The sequence below is a fragment of the Lethenteron reissneri genome, unplaced genomic scaffold, assembly GCF_015708825.2.
Source record: "Lethenteron reissneri isolate LAM-NWPU_2019-01 unplaced genomic scaffold, ASM1570882v1 scaffold_1619, whole genome shotgun sequence".
Classification (NCBI taxonomy): Eukaryota; Metazoa; Chordata; class Hyperoartia; order Petromyzontiformes; family Petromyzontidae; genus Lethenteron; species Lethenteron reissneri.
In genome coordinates, this window is record NW_026891354.1 from 32603 (window position 1) to 50343 (window position 17741).

The 17741-nt window shown below is 51.3% G+C and overlaps 1 protein-coding gene across 1 annotated transcript; it reads left to right on the forward strand.

Moving 5' to 3' along the window:
- The first annotated feature begins 4956 nt into the window (after window positions 1-4956).
- On the forward strand, window positions 4957-8399 carry LOC133362790 (zinc finger protein 239-like). The gene is made up of 6 exons (XM_061581737.1): window positions 4957-4977; window positions 6069-6082; window positions 6421-6503; window positions 7546-7703; window positions 7832-8251; window positions 8373-8399. The coding sequence occupies exons 1-6, from the start codon at window positions 4957-4959 to the stop codon at window positions 8397-8399; spliced, it is 723 nt and encodes a 240-aa protein (XP_061437721.1).
- The last annotated feature ends 9342 nt before the right edge of the window (window positions 8400-17741 follow it).

Here is a 17741-nt window from a genome sequence, read left to right on the forward strand (position 1 = left end):
GTGAGGAGTGGGTGAGTGAGTGGGGGTGAGTGAGTGGGTGGGTGGGTGAGTGAGTGGGTGAGTGTGGGTGAGTGAGCGAGTAAGTGAGTGGGTGAGTGGGTGAGTGGGTGGGAGTGAGTGAGTGGGTGGGTGGGTGAGTGAGTGAGTGGGTGAGTGAGTAAGTGAGTGGGTGAGTGGGTGAGTGAGTGGGTGGGTGAGTGAGTGAGTGGGTGGGTGGGTGGGTGAGTGGGTGGGTGAGTGAGTGGGTGAGTGAGTGGGTGAGTGGGTGAGTGAGTGGGTGGGTGGGTGAGTGGGTGGGTGAGTGAGAGTGGGTGGGTGGTGGGTGAGTGAGTAAGTGAGTGGGTGAGTGAGTGGGTGGGTGAGTGAGTGAGTGGGGAGTGAGTGAGTGAGGTGGGTGGGGGGTGGTGGGTGGGTGGGTGAGTGGGTGAGTGAGTGGTTGAGTGAGTGGGTGAGTGAGTGAGTGGGTGAGTTAAGTGACTGGATGGGTGGGTGAGTGAGTGGGTGAGTGAGTGGTGGGTGGTGGGTGAGTGAGTGAGTGAGTGGGTGAGTGAGTGGGTGAGTGAGTGAGTAAGTGAGTGGTGAGTGAGTGGGTGGGTGGGTGAGTGAGTGAGTGAGTGGGTGAGTGAGTGGGTGGGTGAGTGGGTGAGTGAGTGGGTGGGTGAGTGAGTGAGTGAGTGGGTGGGTGAGTGAGTGGGTGAGTGAGTGAGTGGGTGAGTGGGTGAGTGAGTGGGTGAGTGAGTGAGTGGGTGGGTGAGTGAGTGAGTGGGTGGGTGGGTGGGTGAGTGAGTGAGTGGGTGAGTGAGTGGGTGAGTGAGTGAGTGAGTGGGTGGGTGAGTGGGTGGGTGAGTGAGTGAGTGAGTGAGTGGGTGGGTGGGTGAGTGAGTGGGTGAGTGAGTGAGTGGGTGAGTGGGTGAGTGAGTGGGTGAGTGAGTGAGTGGGTGGGTGAGTGAGTGAGTGGGTGGGTGGGTGAGTGAGTAAGTGAGTGGTGTGAGTGAGTGGGTGAGTGAGTGAGTGAGTGGGTGGGTGAGTGGGTGGGTGAGTGGGTGGGTGGGTGGGTGAGTGGGTGAGTGGGTGGTTGAGTGAGTGGGTTGAGTGAGTGAGTGGGTGGGTGAGTGAGTGAGTGAGTGGGTGGGTGAGTGAGTGGGTGAGTGAGTGAGTGGGTGAGTGGGTGAGTGAGTGGGTGAGTGAGTGAGTGGGTGGGTGAGTGAGTGAGTGGGTGGGTGGGTGAGTGAGTAAGTGAGTGGGTGAGTGAGTGGGTGAGTGAGTGAGTGAGTGAGTGGGTGGGTGAGTGGGTGGGTGAGTGGGTGGGTGAGTGGGTGAGTGGGTGAGTGAGTGGTTGAGTGAGTGGGTTGAGTGAGTGAGTGGGTGAGTCATTAAGTGACTGGATGGGTGAATGAGTGAGTGACTGGATGAGTGGGTGGGGGTAGTGGGGGGAGGGTTGTGTTGGGGGTAGTGGGGGGAGTAGTGGGGGGGATGTAGTGGGGGGGGATGTAGTGGGTGTGGGTAGTGGGTGGGGGTAGTGGGGGGAGTAGTGGGAATGGAAGTGGCCGCGTCGAGGTTCTCGTGTGTGCACTCCAAGCGACATGTACAACATGAAACGGGTGGGGGTGGGTTGGTGGTGGGGGGCGGGTTAAGGTGCCTTCTCGGTTATTCGGTGTAAGTTTTGTTCTCCCAACCAAAGCGGCTTGTTCCGTGTGGCCACCACGTCTGGTGAAGGTGGTGCTGGTTTGCCTGCGTTTGTGGCTGTGGGGGTTGGGGGGGCTTTCAGGGTGACCGGTTTTCTTTTTTTTATCCAAAAAAGCTTTGTGGGAGCTCTGCACCCGGTGTTTTGTGACCAGGTCAGGCGTGTAAACAACCCAGTAGTAGGACATAAGGTGAACTAGGTAAAAGCGGCTAGAAAATGATTTTCGTTCCCACACCTGGGCACTACTTTTTAAATGATTTTTTTTTTATTGACAAAACCATTATCGACTTTATGTTAAAAGTTCTCCGCAAAATACCCTGCAGTTTTTTTTTCAAAATCCATAAATGTATATAATTGTGAATTGGAAAAAACGAAAATCTTATGCTGCTGGTTTTGTTTGTAACTTTATTTATATACATTTTAGCAACACCAAATATCTCTCAAACTGACACTTATACATGTACCTAGACACTTGAGACAGGTTTTGGTGCATTATATACTCAAGTGTGAATGTAGACCATGAAATATGGCACATTTGTAGAAAATATGCTTCAACTTCACGGATTGGCACTAAGCAAAATTAAACATAAACATTTTAAATTTAGCAAAACTGTGATGTTTTGTACATCAAAATTTTCAGTAGGTACCGTGTAATCACAGAAAGATACAAATATAAGCACACTTTGGCCCAAGTTGGCTGAAATGACTCGAAATGCTACACTGTCCCCTTGTTTTGGAATGCTGCCAAAAAAAATTACAATTCTACCACAGATTCTTTACAGCTCAAAATCACCTTAAATTATAACACAGCGCATATTTACTCATCGGTATCATCCCTATTACTATCAGAGCCATCATCCCATGTAGGTCTTCTGTTTCCTGTGAAACATTTGCACAATTTTGGCACTGACACAAATCAGTACAAGACAGTCTTGCAGACATCAGGAACATCTCCCAGTCTCACATTTGCTCTGCTTGCAACTGCAGTGGACTGCCTGCAACACACTTTCAGGGGCAGGGTTTCTAGTCAGCCAGGTCACTGTTCACTCACCATCCTCGGGGGTGCCATCCATTGCCGACGGGTGAAGGGGCACACATTGTACCTTGCAGAGAATGTCTCATGATGGCTGCTTGGTAGTTTTCCCTTTTGCAGTGTTGGTACAGGGCGTCACTTGTCGGGGGCACGGATAGTTCTGGCGAAGCTGACGATGCCGTACAGAATGCTTTGTATCTTGCATCGTTCACATTTTCGGCAGATGACTGGCCATACAGGTGGCACTCATGTGCAAAGTAGCTCAGAGGTAGACTGGTCTAGGTTAAAACTGCTACCCAGATTTGTAAAGGCAGTCAGATATTCCTCTTTCTCACAAGCAACAGGAAATGCCTTTCTTTTGCCTTTGCCATAAAAGGCACTTGTAGAGTCACAACCTGAGAAGGTATGGATCCCAATAAGTGCCAAACAGACACTTGTGCTAAGAGCTGACGACACCTTAGCTAAGTCAATGAGCCTTGTTTTGTTGCCAACCCCCGTGAAAAAATACAAGACATTTGTGGTATTCAAATTATCTGTAGTTTGAAGCATCAAGATCTTCATGTTTTTTCACCAGATTTAAAAAGATCCTTCTTAGCTGAGTCATTGTCAACACCTCTTGGTTTACAATTATTCTATGGCGGATGATTATTCTATGGCGGATGATTGTGGTGGTGGTGGTGAGGAGGTGGTGAGGTGCTGGTGAGGGTGAGGTGGTGCTGGTGAGGGTGAGGAGGTGGTGAGGGTGAGGAGGTGGAGGAGGTGAGGGTGGTGAGGTGAGGGTGAGGAGGTGAGGGTGAGGGGGTGTTGGTGGTGAGGGGGTGGTGGTGGTGAGGGGGTGGTGGTGGTGAGGGGGGGTGGTGGTGAGGTGGTGGTGGTGAGGGTGAGGAGGTGGAGGAGGTGAGGGTGGTGAGGTGAGGGTGGTGAGGTGGGGGTGAGGGGGTGGTGGTGGTGAGGGGGTGGTGGTGGTGAGGGGGTGGTGGTGAGGGGGTGGTGGTGAGGTGGTGGTGGTGAGGGTGAGGAGGTGGAGGAGGTGAGGGTGGTGAGGTGAGGGTGAGGAGGTGGGGGTGAGGGGGTGTTGGTGGTGAGGGGGTGGTGGTGGTGAGGGGGTGGTGGTGAGGTGGTGGTGGTGAGGGTGAGGAGGTGGAGGAGGTGAGGGTGGTGAGGTGAGGGTGGTGAGGTGGGGGTGAGGGGGTGGTGGTGGTGAGGGGTGGTGGTGGTGAGGGGGTGGTGGTGAGGGGGTGGTGGTGAGGTGGTGGTGGTGAGGGTGAGGAGGTGGAGGAGGTGAGGGTGGTGAGGTGAGGGTGAGGAGGTGGGGGGTGAGGGGGTGTTGGTGGTGAGGGGTGGTGGTGGTGAGGGGTGGTGGTGGTGAGGGGGTGGTGGTGAGGTGGTGGTGGTGAGGGTGAGGAGGTGGAGGAGGTGAGGGTGGTGAGGTGAGGGTGGTGAGGTGGGGGTGAGGGGGTGTTGGTGGTGAGGGGTGGTGGTGGTGAGGGGGTGGTGGTGAGGGGGTGGGTGGTGAGGTGGTGGTGGTGAGGGTGAGGAGGTGGAGGAGGTGAGGGTGAGGAGGTGGGGGTGAGGGGGTGTTGGTGGTGAGGGGGTGTTGGTGGTGAGGGGGGTGGTGGTGGTGAGGGGGTGGTGGTGAGGAAGTGAGGGTGAGGAGGTGGGGGTGAGGGTGAGGGGGTGGTGGTGGTGAGGAGGTGAGAGTGAGGAGGTTGGTGGTGGTGAGGGTGAGGAGGAGGTGGTGGTGGTGGTGAGGAGGAGGTGGTGAGTGATGTGGTGAGCGTGTGGTGAGTGATGTGGTGAGTGATGTGGTGAGTGATGTGGTGAGCGTGTGCAGGTGAGCGTGTGGTGAGTGATGTGGTGAGTGATGTGGTGAGTGATGTGGTGAGCGTGTGGTGAGCGTGTGGTGAGTGATGTGGTGAGCGTGTGCAGGTGAGCGTGTGGTGAGTGATGTGGTGAGTGATGTGGTGAGTGTGTGGTGAGTGATGTGGTGAGTGATGTGGTGAGTGATGTGGTGAGTGATGTGGTGAGCGTGTGGTGAGCGTGTGGTGAGTGATGTGGTGAGTGATGTGGTGAGCGTGTGGTGAGTGATGTGGTGAGTGATGTGGTGAGTGATGTGGTGAGTGATGTGGTGAGTGATGTGGTGAGTGTGTGGTGAGTGATGTGGTGAGCGTGTGGTGAGCTTGTGCAGGTGAGCGCTGTGAGTGAGATTACGAAGAAGATTCGCAGTCTGCAGGAAACGATGGACCAGTTCAGTGACAAGGTGGGAACTTCACCAGAATCACCACCATCATCATCACCACCACCACCATCATCATCATCACCACCACCATCATCATCACCACCATCATGACCATCACCATCATCATCACCACCATCATGACCATCACCACCACCATCACCACCATCATGACCATCATCATCACTATCACCATCACCACCACCATCACCACCACCACTACCATCATCACCACCACCACCATCACCACCACCACCATCATCACCATTACCATCATCACCATCACTACCACCATCACCACCACCACTACCATCATCACCATCACCATCACCACCATCATCACCACCACCACCATCATCACCACCACTACCATCACCACCACCACTACCACCACCACCACTACCACCACCACTACCATCACCACCATCATCACCATCACCACCATCATCACCACCATCACCACCATCATCACCACCACCACTACCATCACCACTACCACCACCACCACCACTACCACCACCACCACCACCACCATCATCACCACCACCACTACCATCATCACCACCACCACTACCACCACCACTACCATCACCACTACCACCACCACCACCATCATCACATCATCACCACCATCACCACCACCACCACCACCATTACCACTGTAGTAAGCTGCAAGAGGCTTGGACGACGGGGTTGGAGGCACACTTATTTATTACACCAACTTGTGTACAGTAACGGGTACACCCAGCACTTGAAGCGGTATCGTCCCCTTCACTCGTCTAACAGGGAGACACAACATCTAACCCCACTAATCTACGCCCGAGTCCTCCACTACGGAGCTAGGGGAGGCTACCTATCCCAGCCCTGGTCAAGCTGGGATCCCGGCACCCTGAGTCTCCAGACCGGCTCTTACAAGAACGTCAGTCTGGGCTCTCGGGGCCACGCCACCGGCTTGCCCTGGTCGGCCCTGACAAGGACAGCGAGCCAGGGGAGCTCCGGGGCCTATTCTAGCTGGTCTTTACTCTTCGCTGGTTAAGCTAATACTCGACCTCGAGCCCTCCGGCTCACCACCTTTATAGCGCTCGGCCCCCGGGAGGGGCCCGTGGGGGATGCAGGTGCAGACGTTGGTGTGAGCACCTCCTCTGTGTACGGCCCTAACCACGCCCCTTGTGTTTGTTAGCCATCCGTGCCCATACATCTACACAATTACACCTCTACACTATTATAGAGTTTGGATAGCTACTACTACAGCCGGTGGATAAACTATACACTACACTATACACTCCACAGTAGTGCCGTACTGCGTAATGAATTGGCACGGTCTGTTCCTGTTGTTCTAAACCTTACTAAATGGCTGTGTCGGGTGGTGGCGGGTTTAACGACGGCGCAACATTTATATATTTATTATTTATCTATTTGGTTGTCTACGTTCATTGTCGTTGTTTTTCTTTGCATTCCCCCCGCCAGATTCGTCAAGCAAGAAATGGACGATAATGCAGCGCTTGGGAAGCGGCCAGACTCTACGGAGATCCTGCAAGACATCGATGCTGGTGAGCACGGTGGCACCACGGTGGATAGCAGACGTTGACTACCTCGCCTGGTCTACAGGAGGTCGTGGGTTCGATCTTTCTCTCATCATCATCACGGTGGCTATGAGACGTTGACTACCTCGCCTGGTCTACAGGAGGTCGTGGGTTCGATCTCTTTCTCATCATCATCACGGTGGCTATGAGATGTTGACTACCTCGCCTGGTCTACAGGAGGTCGTGGGTTCGATCTCTCTCTCATCATCACGGTGGCTATGAGACGTTGACCACCTCGCCTGGTCTACAGGAGGTCGTGGGTTCGATCTCTCTCTCATCATCATCACGGTGGCTATGAGATGTTGACTACCTCGCCTGGTCTACAGGAGGTCGTGGGTTCGATCTCTCTCTCATCATCATCACAGTGGCTATGAGATGTTGACCACCTCGCCTGGGATACAGGAGGTCGTGGGTTCGATCTCTCTCTCATCATCATCACGGTGGCTATGAGATGTTGACTACCTCGCCTGGTATACAGGACGTCGTGGGTTCGATCTCTCTCTCATCATCATCACGGTGGCTATGAGATGTTGACTACCTCGCCTGGGATACAGGAGGTCGTGGGTTCGATCTCTCATCATCATCACGGTGGCTATGAGATGTTGACTACCTCGCCTGGTATACAGGAGGTCGTGGGTTCGATCTCTCTCTCATCATCATCACGGTGGCTATGAGATGTTGACTACCTCGCCTGGTATACAGGACGTCGTGGGTTCGATCTCTCTCTCATCATCATCACGGTGGCTATGAGATGTTGACTACCTCACCTGGGATACAGGAGGTCGTGGGTTCGATCTCTCATCATCATCACGGTGGCTATGAGATGTTGACTACCTCGCCTGGTATACAGGACGTCGTGGGTTCGATCTCTCTCTCATCATCACGGTGGCTATGAGACGTTGACTACCTCGCCTGGTATACAGCAGGTCCTGGGTTCGATCCCGACCCTGACGCCTGTTGTACAATGCTCCCACCACACCGTCCTCCCCGCCCGTCCGTACCTTTGCAGCAGACAAGAAGACTGCAAGCGCCGCCGGCGACAAGCGGCACGCGTGCGGGCAGTGCGGCGAGCGCTTTCCCCACTTCGAGACGCACACGGGCGAGAAGCAGTACGTGTGCGCCGTGTGCGGCAAGGGCTTTGCGCACGACTTCAACTTGAACCTGCGAGTGAGGTCGCACCACAGACGAGAGGCCGTACGTTTGCGAGGAGTACGGGAAGGGCTCCGCGCAGGCCTGCAAACTTGAACCTGCGAGTGAGGTCGCACACGGACGAGAGGCCGTACGTTTGCGAGGAGTACGGGAAGGGCTCCGCGCAGGCCTGCAACTTGAACCTGCGAGTGAGGTCGCACACGGACGAGAGGCCGTACGTTTGCGAGGAGTACGGGAAGGGCTCCGCGCAGGCCTGCAACTTGAACCTGCGAGTGAGGTCGCACACGGACGAGAGGCCGTACGTTTGCGAGGAGTACGGGAAGGGCTCCGCGCAGGCCTGCAACTTGAACCTGCGAGTGAGGTCGCACACGGACGAGAGGCCGTACGTTTGCGAGGAGTACGGGAAGGGCTCCGCGCAGGCCTGCAACTTGAACCTGCGAGTGAGGTCGCACACGGACGAGAGGCCGTACGTTTGTGAGGATTGCGGGAAGAGTTTTCCCGGCTGCTCCGACATGAAGAGGCACGCCAGGACGCACGCGGGCGAGAGAACGTACGTGTGCGACGAGGTGCGGGCAGGGGTTCACGCAGGTGGACAGCTTGCACGTGCACGCAAGGAAGCACACGGGGGAGAGGCCGTACGTGTGCGCAGTGTGCGGCAAGGGGTTTGCTTTGCGTCGCCACCTTCAGCGGCACTCGGTGACTCACGGGGAGTGAGTCTAGCTAGGGAGGGGGTCTAACCGAATACGTTTGGTGGTGCACACTGGGAGGCACGCACGCGGCCGTGAGAGGCTGTGAGCTCGGGGGGGCGTCGGGAATTATTTCAAGAAACAAATCTACACTACTATACACTACACTACTATACACTACACTACTATACACTATACACTGCACTACTATACACTACACTACTATACACTACACTACTATACACTACATTACTATACACTGTACACTACACTACTATACACACTACTATACACTACACTATACACTACACTACTATACACTACACTACTATACACTACACCACTATACACTACACTACTATACACTACACTACAATACACTACTATACACTACACTACTATACACTACACTACTATACACTACACTATACACTACTATACACTACACTACTATACTCTACACTACTATACACTACACTACTATACACTACACTATTATACACTACACTATACACTACACTACTATACACTACACTACTATACACTACACTACTATACACTACACCACTATACACTACACTACTATACACTACACTACTATACACTACACTATACACTACACTACTATACACTACTATACACTACACTATACACTACTATACACTACTATACACTACACTACTATACACTACTATACACTATACACTACTATACACTACACTATACACTACACTACTATACACTACACTACTATAACTATACACTATAATGACGATGGTAAATAAAGTGCTATGACTTGCGCAGAGAACTTGGATTGAAGTGAGGGTGATTTGCGCGTCAACCTCACTCTCTCGACCAGCCGCATCTGTACCCAGTGGCGAGACGTAGTCAAGACGACTGGAGATGGTCCTGGTTGCAGTGGAACTGTGGAAGGTCCAAAGACCCGTTTTGGTGGAATTTCCTCCACCAGGGGTTCCACACGCCCAGGCTCAGACTAGCCGAGTTTGCCGGGTTAGTTATCCGCCGCCCGGGGTTCGGCGTTGGCAGCTGCTGACTGTAGCGACTCACCAGGGATGTTGAGCTGGTGTGCGCCTACGGTAGCAGCTAGAGGGCCGGGCCAGATGGAACAAGCCAGAGGCACAACTAGCTGGTCAGACACAAATTAACACAGTACACACACACAGTACACACACACAGTACACACACACAGAGTACACACACACAGTACACACACACTACACACACACTACACACACACTACACACACAGAGTACACACACACAGTACACACACACTACACACACACTACACACACACAGTACACACACACAGTACACACACACACAGTACACACACAGTGTACACACAGAGTACACACACAGAGTACACACACAGTACACACACAGTACACACACACTACACACACAGTACACACACTACACACACTAGCAATCTAAAGCAACGCAGTAAATTCAAAGAAGCAATGTTCTAAGCCAACAGCCGGTCAACTTTAATCTTCGCCAGACACTTCACCACGGCCAATGCGCCAATATAAATTCCGCAACATTTAATGCTGCCTTGTGAAATACAAACACAACTCAATTAAATTGTCATGTCCATGCTCATTTCAGATTAAGACCGGTCGCACAAAAGCACCCATTTCAGGAAACAATTTAAAGTCCGACTTAACAGACATGTTTTGCCTTCATCCATTAGACTAAAGTAAAAAACTTTCTTTAAAATTATAAACGTCTAAAGTGTTCAACCAAACGCGGTGTGTACCTTGTGTACACACCATAAACATTGCAAGAATCGCGTATCAATTAACAAAACCCACATGCAGACTTTTTGGTTCTTCCGGTAAAGTCACGTAGAAGGGAAATAATAAAACATAATAAAATACAATTCTCACGACGTTTCGGCCACAACGCAAGCAGCCGTCCTCAGGTGAAGAACAGGTCTGTCGGAAAGACAGCGTCTGAATGAAACACCACCAGGTTTGGCAGCGTATATTGCTGTGTATATTGCTGCCAAGCTTGGTGGTGTTCATTCAGACGCTGTCTTTCTGACAGACCTGTTCTTCACCTGAGGACGGCTGCTTGCGTTGTGGTGAAGAACAGGTCTGTCGGAAAGACAGACGCTGTCTTTCCGACAGACCTGTTCTTCACCTGAGGACGGCTGCTTGCGTTGTGGTGAAGAACAGGTCTGTCGGAAAGACAGACGCTGTCTTTCCGACAGACCTGTTCTTCACCTGAGGACGGCTGCTTGCGTTGTGGTGAAGAACAGGTCTGTCGGAAAGACAGACGCTGTCTTTCCGACAGACCTGTTCTTCACCTGAGGACGGCTGCTTGCGTTGTGGTGAAGAACAGGTCTGTCGGAAAGGACAGACGCTGTCTTTCCGACAGACCTGTTCTTCACCTGAGGACGGCTGCTTGCGTTGTGGCCGAAACGTGGTGAGAATTGTATTTTATTATGTTTTTATTATTTTATTATTTTCCTTCTACGTGACTTTACCGAAAGAACCAAGAAGATGAATCCCTGCAGTCACGAAAGAATCTTTAAATCGAAACCCACATGCAGTCCTTAACGTAACGTTTCTTCAGACCCAACAACATTTTTTTTTAAATCAAACAAACCCCCGATATGTGTACGCTCTGGGTGTGAGCTGTGGTTCTCTGCAACCTGCAACAACAACAACAACAGCAGCAGTGAGCGGCATTGGCGACGTCAAGAAGCAACACGACAGATCGTGGTCAAACCCCGCAAAGGGCTGGATTGTCACTTGGAGAATTGCCGATTGTGGCCGACATTTCTCCGTGTCATCCAATCTCTAACGTGGGGCACGAGAGCGTTGACAAGCGACTGCCGTTTGAAACAAACTCCTCCACATCTTATCTCACCGGGTGAGACCCACGCAGCTGTGCGAGCGCTCTTTGATTTAGAAGTTGTTCACGATATAATACGCAAATTATATCACACTGGTCAACAAAACAAAACAACAACATGTAGTTCTGGCCTGGACTTTTGCAGCTGTTCTGGACTAAATTCAGGGTGCCGATTTCAAATCTGATCTCAGATTTGCTCCGTCCGTCGCATCTCATTTTTATGCTATCGGCATACCCCGTCAAATGGTCTCTCTCTCATCCTCCACGGAGCAGCGTGTTCTCACGAGGAGAACCTCACAAGCAACATCAACAGACTTCCGTTATCGTGTTGCAGCCGGAAAGACAGCGTCTGAATGAACACCACTAAGCTTGGCAGCGTATATTTAAGCTGGGTTAGAGGAGGAAGAGCGCCTTGACAAAGGGACTCACATATCAACAGAGGAATGTAGTATATTTATAGGAAATTCAGATATGGGATTAGTCACTACTTGTGGAATGTGTAGGAGGTGGGCGGGGGGTTTCAAAGTCATATTATGCAGGATTAGCAGCATCAAAGGGAGGGAGTAGGGGTAGCATTAATAAAGGGAAGGAATCATATTCTTAGGTTTTTTTCGATAAAGTCACGTAGGTAAAAAAATTTAAATTAATAAAAGTTAAATAAAAAAGCTTCCGGAAGCTTGTGTTGCCTCCGAAACGTCGTGATTTTTATTTTATGTAACTTTTATTAATACATTTTTTTTTTTACCTACGTGACTTTACCGAAAAAACCTAAGAATACGAATCCTTGCAGTCACGAAAGCTTCAAATCTAGAAAGGGAAGGAATGTTAATAGTATGGGAGCTGCAGCAACTAAGCCACCACGTAAAAAAACTAAAATATAAACTACATCAGTATCATCAATATACTAAATATACTCTCCAATAAGCCGAGCTGCTGTCACCGTCACCGTGGTCGTCACCTGTCTAGGCTGCACCTCGGCCAGAGGAGGGGAGGTCCGCCCCGAACGTCGCCACGTTCAGGCGCCGCTGCTCCGCCAACGTCACGCGGCAGTTCCTGGCGGGGCGGGAGGAGGAGGAGGGGGGAGGGGCGGGGGGTGGGGGGGTGAGCACGGCTGGTCAGAGGTCGCAGATGGGTTTTGATTCCTTACCCGTACCCGGCCGCACCAGGGTCGCAAACGGGTACCCGTACCCTACCCGTACCCTACCCGTTCATTACCCGTACCCTACCCGTACCCTACCCGTACCCTACCCGTACCCTACCCGTACCCTACCCGTTCCCTACCCGTACCCTACCCGAAATGAGTGACAAACGGTGACTCACCAGTGACTCACGGCCTACCCGTACCCGGCCGCACCAGGGTGGCAAATGGCTACCATTGGAACCTCATTTGCCAGCAAAAAATATTATAATTGGTTTTTTACCCTTTTATCTGGCAAACAAAACTGACACCTTTGCATAGACCACAATACCTGCAGCCATAATGCGTCATCTGGTCCAACCCATGTGAAACTAGGCTCTAAGGAAAGCTGTCTCGGGTGTGGACCAATCAACTTCAAGGACAGTGCATACATTATCAGAGTTGTCTTTTTTGTTTGCATTATGACCGCAGGTATTGTGGTCAATGCAAACACGACTCCTCGTAAAAAAGGTGTCAGTTTTGTTGACAGATAAAGGGTAAAAAAACAATGATCATATTCTGCTACTGCTGACAAATGATGTTCCAATGGTCTAAACCCGACATCAGAGAGGTCTCTGCACGGCTCCACGCCATCCTGCGTCTAGACAAATGTTCGTCTGGTGCCCAGTCAAAGAGTTGCACGTCCTTCTCTTATTCTCGGGGCTGGGATTTTTTTCCGAATCAAGTGCAACTACGCAATTCACAGCGGCGTGCAATTTTTTTTGGCGCGCCGATTCAAGTTAACGTCACACATTTTTGCGACGCCCAAACTTTCCAGATGTGCCAGGAACGGCACAAACAATTTGCCCAAGCTCTGTCATCCTATAATGGGATGGTTAGGCCAACTCCGTTTGTGAGTTTCTATACACGAGGTGGGGGGTGGGGGTGGAACAGCAACACCATCTCCGCACAGACGGAGACGGAGCCCGCTTGCTGTACTGCCGCCTCCCCCATCGCCTCCCCCAGCAGGCGTTGCACTTGAAGGCGAGGAGATCCAACAAGAACACACACACACCACGAGCGAGTGGCAGAGGCGGCCGTTACCTCCCGCCGTCTTTGGAAATGTTGTCAAAGAAGCTCCTGGTTTTGTCGTAGAAGCAGCCGTCCAGGAAGACGGGGGAGCTCGTGCGGGGACCCCTCAGCTTGTCCGCTGCTCAAGGGGAGACGCAACGGCAGAAGTGAGGGGGTTGGCCTGGACAATTAAACACACAAAGATCCGCCCCCCCCACCCAACTCAAGACTCCACTGGTCAACACACATTCAGACGCTGTCTCCTCGACAGACCTGGTCTTCGCCTGAGGACGGCTGCTTGCGTTGTGGCCGAAACGTCGTGAGAATTATTTAATGTTTTATTTTTATTATTTTATTATTTCCCTTCTACGTGATGACTTTACCGAAAGATCCAAGAAGATGGTCAACACACTTTTACTGGCATAAGGTATTCCAACGGTTTTAAGGTAATTTAGTTAGTCAACATCTCCTAGCCACCGTGATGATGATGATGAGAGAAACACACAAACTCCAAATATACAGCAGCAGGCATCGTCAGGGTTGGGATCGAACCCACGCCCTCCTGCACACCAGGCGAGGTAGTTAACATCTCATAGCCACCGTGATGATGACAAGTTTGCAGTCGGTACCACATTGAGAAGTGTGTCAAAATTGAGTGACAAGATTTCTATTCTATGAGATCTCTTTTACCATTGGCAAATATAGTAGTAGGTTTTTACCCTTTTAAACTGGTACAAAACTGACACCTTTATTCAAGGCATCATGTTTGCAATAACCACAACACAAGTAGTCAAAAAAGCAAACAAAAAGAAGCAACTCTGATAATGATGATAAGGACAGTGCATATTATTATCATTATCAGAGTTGCTTCTTTTTGTTTGCTTTGTTGACTACTTGTGTTGTGGTTATTGCAAACATGATGCCTTGAATAAAGGTGTCAGTTTTGTACCAGTTTAAAAGGGTAAAAACCTACTACTAAGATTTCTATTTTGCCGATACAGCAGCGGAGGAACGAAGTGAGTTGTTGAGTGGCGGCAGCGTGTGAGTGAGTTCCCCCACCCCAGTATGACGCAGCTTTACCAAGTTTGCAGTGGGTACCACATTGGGAAGTTTCTAAAAATTGAGTGACAAGATTTCTATTTTGACGATACAGCAGCAAAATTAAATTAATCGAAACGTCGTGATTTTTTAGTTTTTTTATTTTTTTTTATTTTACTTTTATTAATTTAATTTTTACCTACGGGACTTAGTTGTTTGATCATGGCGGCAGCGTGTGAGTGAGTGCCCCACCTTCTCTCCGCTTGGCCTCCCTGCCCCGGACTCCTGTCCAGCGCCTCGCGGTCCAACTTCGCGTTGGCGCTCGCAAAGTCAAACTCCGCGTCCAACTCAACGCACGGCTCCGGGGCCCCACGGGGAGTCTGGGCGGCAATCCTGCTTCGTGCTCCGACACCGTCGCTGCTGACGCTGGGGGGACGTCTGCACCCCCCGCTCCACCGTGGCGCTCTTCCTCGCCGGCTGTGGGAGATAGTGCAGCTGCGTGTGAGTGTGTGAGTGTGTGTGTGTGAGTGTGTGTGTGAGTGTGTGTGAGTGTGTGTGAGTGTGTGTGTGAGTGTGTGTGAGTGTGTGTGTGATTGTGTGTTGTGTGAGTGTGTGTGAGTGTGTGTGATGTGGCGTGTGTGCTGAGTGTGTGCTGGTGTGCTGAGTGTGCGTGTGTGCGTGAGTGCAGTGTGTGCGTGAGTGTGGTGAGTGCGTGTGTTAGTGTGTGTGTGTGCGTGTGAGCGTGTGAGTGTGTGCGTGTGTGTGTGTGAGTGTGTGTGAGTGCGTGTGTGCGCGTGTGTGTTGTGTGCATGTGTTTTTCACTATAAATCCTTTATATGCGTGGCATCGTGTTTTATTTTATTATTCATTTCTGTTTTTCTCTGAGATAAGAGTTTCATTTTATCACATTGGTATTTTAAATTAAATATGAAATTTTTTTACGAACATTAATTGTCACGCAAAACGAGTCTGTGTGCAAAATGTCAGCTCGATCGGATCATGGGAAGTGGGTTAAAAAACGACCGAAATTTTGCATGGTCGTAAAGCGCGCAAGCAAGCAGCTAACTTAATATAAAGGATTTAAACAAGTATAACCCGTAAAAACTAAGTTTTTCACTAGTAAATCCTTTATATGCGTGGCGGCTAGAGTCCTCTCGTCCTCTGGCTTGAGATGGCTGCCACCTATGGGTCAGATGATTGCGTGGCAGCATTAAGAATTGGTAATTAATATATAATATTTTTGTCCTAAAAAAGTGTAAAATTTTGGAAAAAAAATTCACGAACATAAATTGTCCACGCACAACGAGTCTGTGTGCAAAATATCAGCTCGATTGCATCACGGAAGTGGGTTAAAAACGGCCGAAAGATTTGCACCGGTCCTAAGCTGCGCAGCAAGTGAACTTAAATATAAAGGATTTAAAATAAAAAACATCGGATTTCCGTACTACGTCAGGATAAGCTCCGTTAGCGAGCACCTGCAAAGGCTGCTGGCTGCAAGAGGGGGGCGGGTCGGGCGGGCGGTACAACGCCCGGCCACCTTGCATCCCCAGCGTTTACCGCGCCGCCCGTACCTGTGGCTCCTCCCGTGTGCAGGCCGCCGCCCTAGGCCGCCGTGTCCCGCACGAGCCGGCGGGGCTCCGCGCGTGCCGCCCCCGTGGCCGCCGCGGGCTCCGTGCTGCGTGTCCCGCAGGGGGGCGGGCGCCCCGTGACGAGGAGGACTGGACGGGTGCGAGGGTGGTTGGTCACGCAGCGACTGGATCAATCGTAGCGTGTCCAGTAACAACAAATATGATAATTGGGTTTTTTATCCTTTTGTAATGCGGGCGTAAAACGGCCCTCCGGAAGTGACGTCATGATGGGAGGAGTTAGGTCACGTGGTGGAGAGGGGTTAAAGCTATAGAGGGAGGGGAACCGGAAGAGGAAAGGGAGTGATGGAGACCAGGACGAGAGAGGCCACGAAGGGCGAAAGCTGAGGGTGGCGAGATCGCCACGGACACGGGGAGCGAGGATCGGCACCGTCGGCCAGCGGTGACGCGGACCCGAAGCAGCGAGGATGCTGCAGTCATCACGACGGGGCTTGCATACAGAGTCAGCATCGTTCTGCATACGAGTAGCAGCCAAGAGGGTTCTGCAGTATAGAGTAGCACGGGGATCTGCACAGGGGAGTCAGCAGGCAGTCGCAGGTGAGAGGAGAGGAGGTTACAATAGAGAAAGCAGAGAGTCTGCAGGGAGAGGAAGGAGGCTACAATAGCGATAGCAGCCGGGGGCTACAAATAGAGTGTCTATAGAGAGTGCCGTGTGGGAAAAGACAAGAACCCAATAAAGGGACACAAGTCAGAGAGAAGCGTCCGAGTCCTTTATTACACTTTTTATCTGGCAACAAAACTGACACCTTTAGATTACAAGGAGTCATGTTTGAGTTGTGAGCCTTTTGGCGTCATCTGGTCCAACACCAGTGTGAGACTGCCTCAGGAAAGCTGTCTCGGGTGTGGAGCCAATCACTTCAAGGACAGTGGCGTACATTATCAGAGTTATGTTTTTGTTGCATTCAACTGCAAGTATTGTGGTCTATGCAAACATGACTCCTTGTAAAAAAGGTGTCAGTTTTGTTGCCAGATAGAAGGGTAAAAAACAATTGATCATATTTTTCTACTGGCAAATGAGGTTCCAATGGTGTAAATGCTTTACTCCGAGCTCTCATACTCTGATGGTGCATTGTCTTTGAGTTGTGCGCCTTTTGGCAGTCATCTTGTCCAACTCCATGTGAGACTAGGCTCTAAGGAAAGCTGTCTCGGGTATGGACCAATCAATTTCAAGGACAGTGCATACATTATCAGAGTTGTGTTTTTTGTTTGCATTCCGACCGCAGGTATTGTGGTCAATGCAAACACGACTCCTTGTAAAAAAAGGTGTCAGTTTTGTTGCCAGATTACAGGGTAAACAACCAATGATCAGAGTTAAATATCTCGGTGGGGTCCTGCCCGCTAAAGTAACCAACCAGTTTGGCGGCGAAGAGAACGGCTGCCCCCCTCTCACCTGCACGACGGCCAGGTGGGGGTGCAGAGCGGAGAGCGGGCACCCCAACTCCGCCAGGTCCTTGATCTCGCTGGCACGGAAGATGATGTAGTCGTAGATCTCCTCGCGAGGGGCGACGGCTCGCTCGGCGGGGCGACCCTCCGTGCCGCACACACGCACTGCGCACGCACAAAGACGCCGCTAACGCCGCTAACGGTGCCGTGGTGGTGGTGGGTGTGTGGGC

Excerpts from the sequence above, each read along its gene's own strand:
- LOC133362790 (XM_061581737.1), top strand. The coding sequence starts at position 4,957 with ATGGACCAGTTCAGTGACAAG. Across the intron at positions 7,704-7,831 it reads ACTTCAACTTGAACCTGCGA|TACGGGAAGGGCTCCGCGCA; the intron begins GTGAGGTCGCAC and ends GTTTGCGAGGAG. Across the intron at positions 8,252-8,372 it reads GAACGTACGTGTGCGACGAG|CGGCACTCGGTGACTCACGG; the intron begins GTGCGGGCAGGG and ends CGCCACCTTCAG.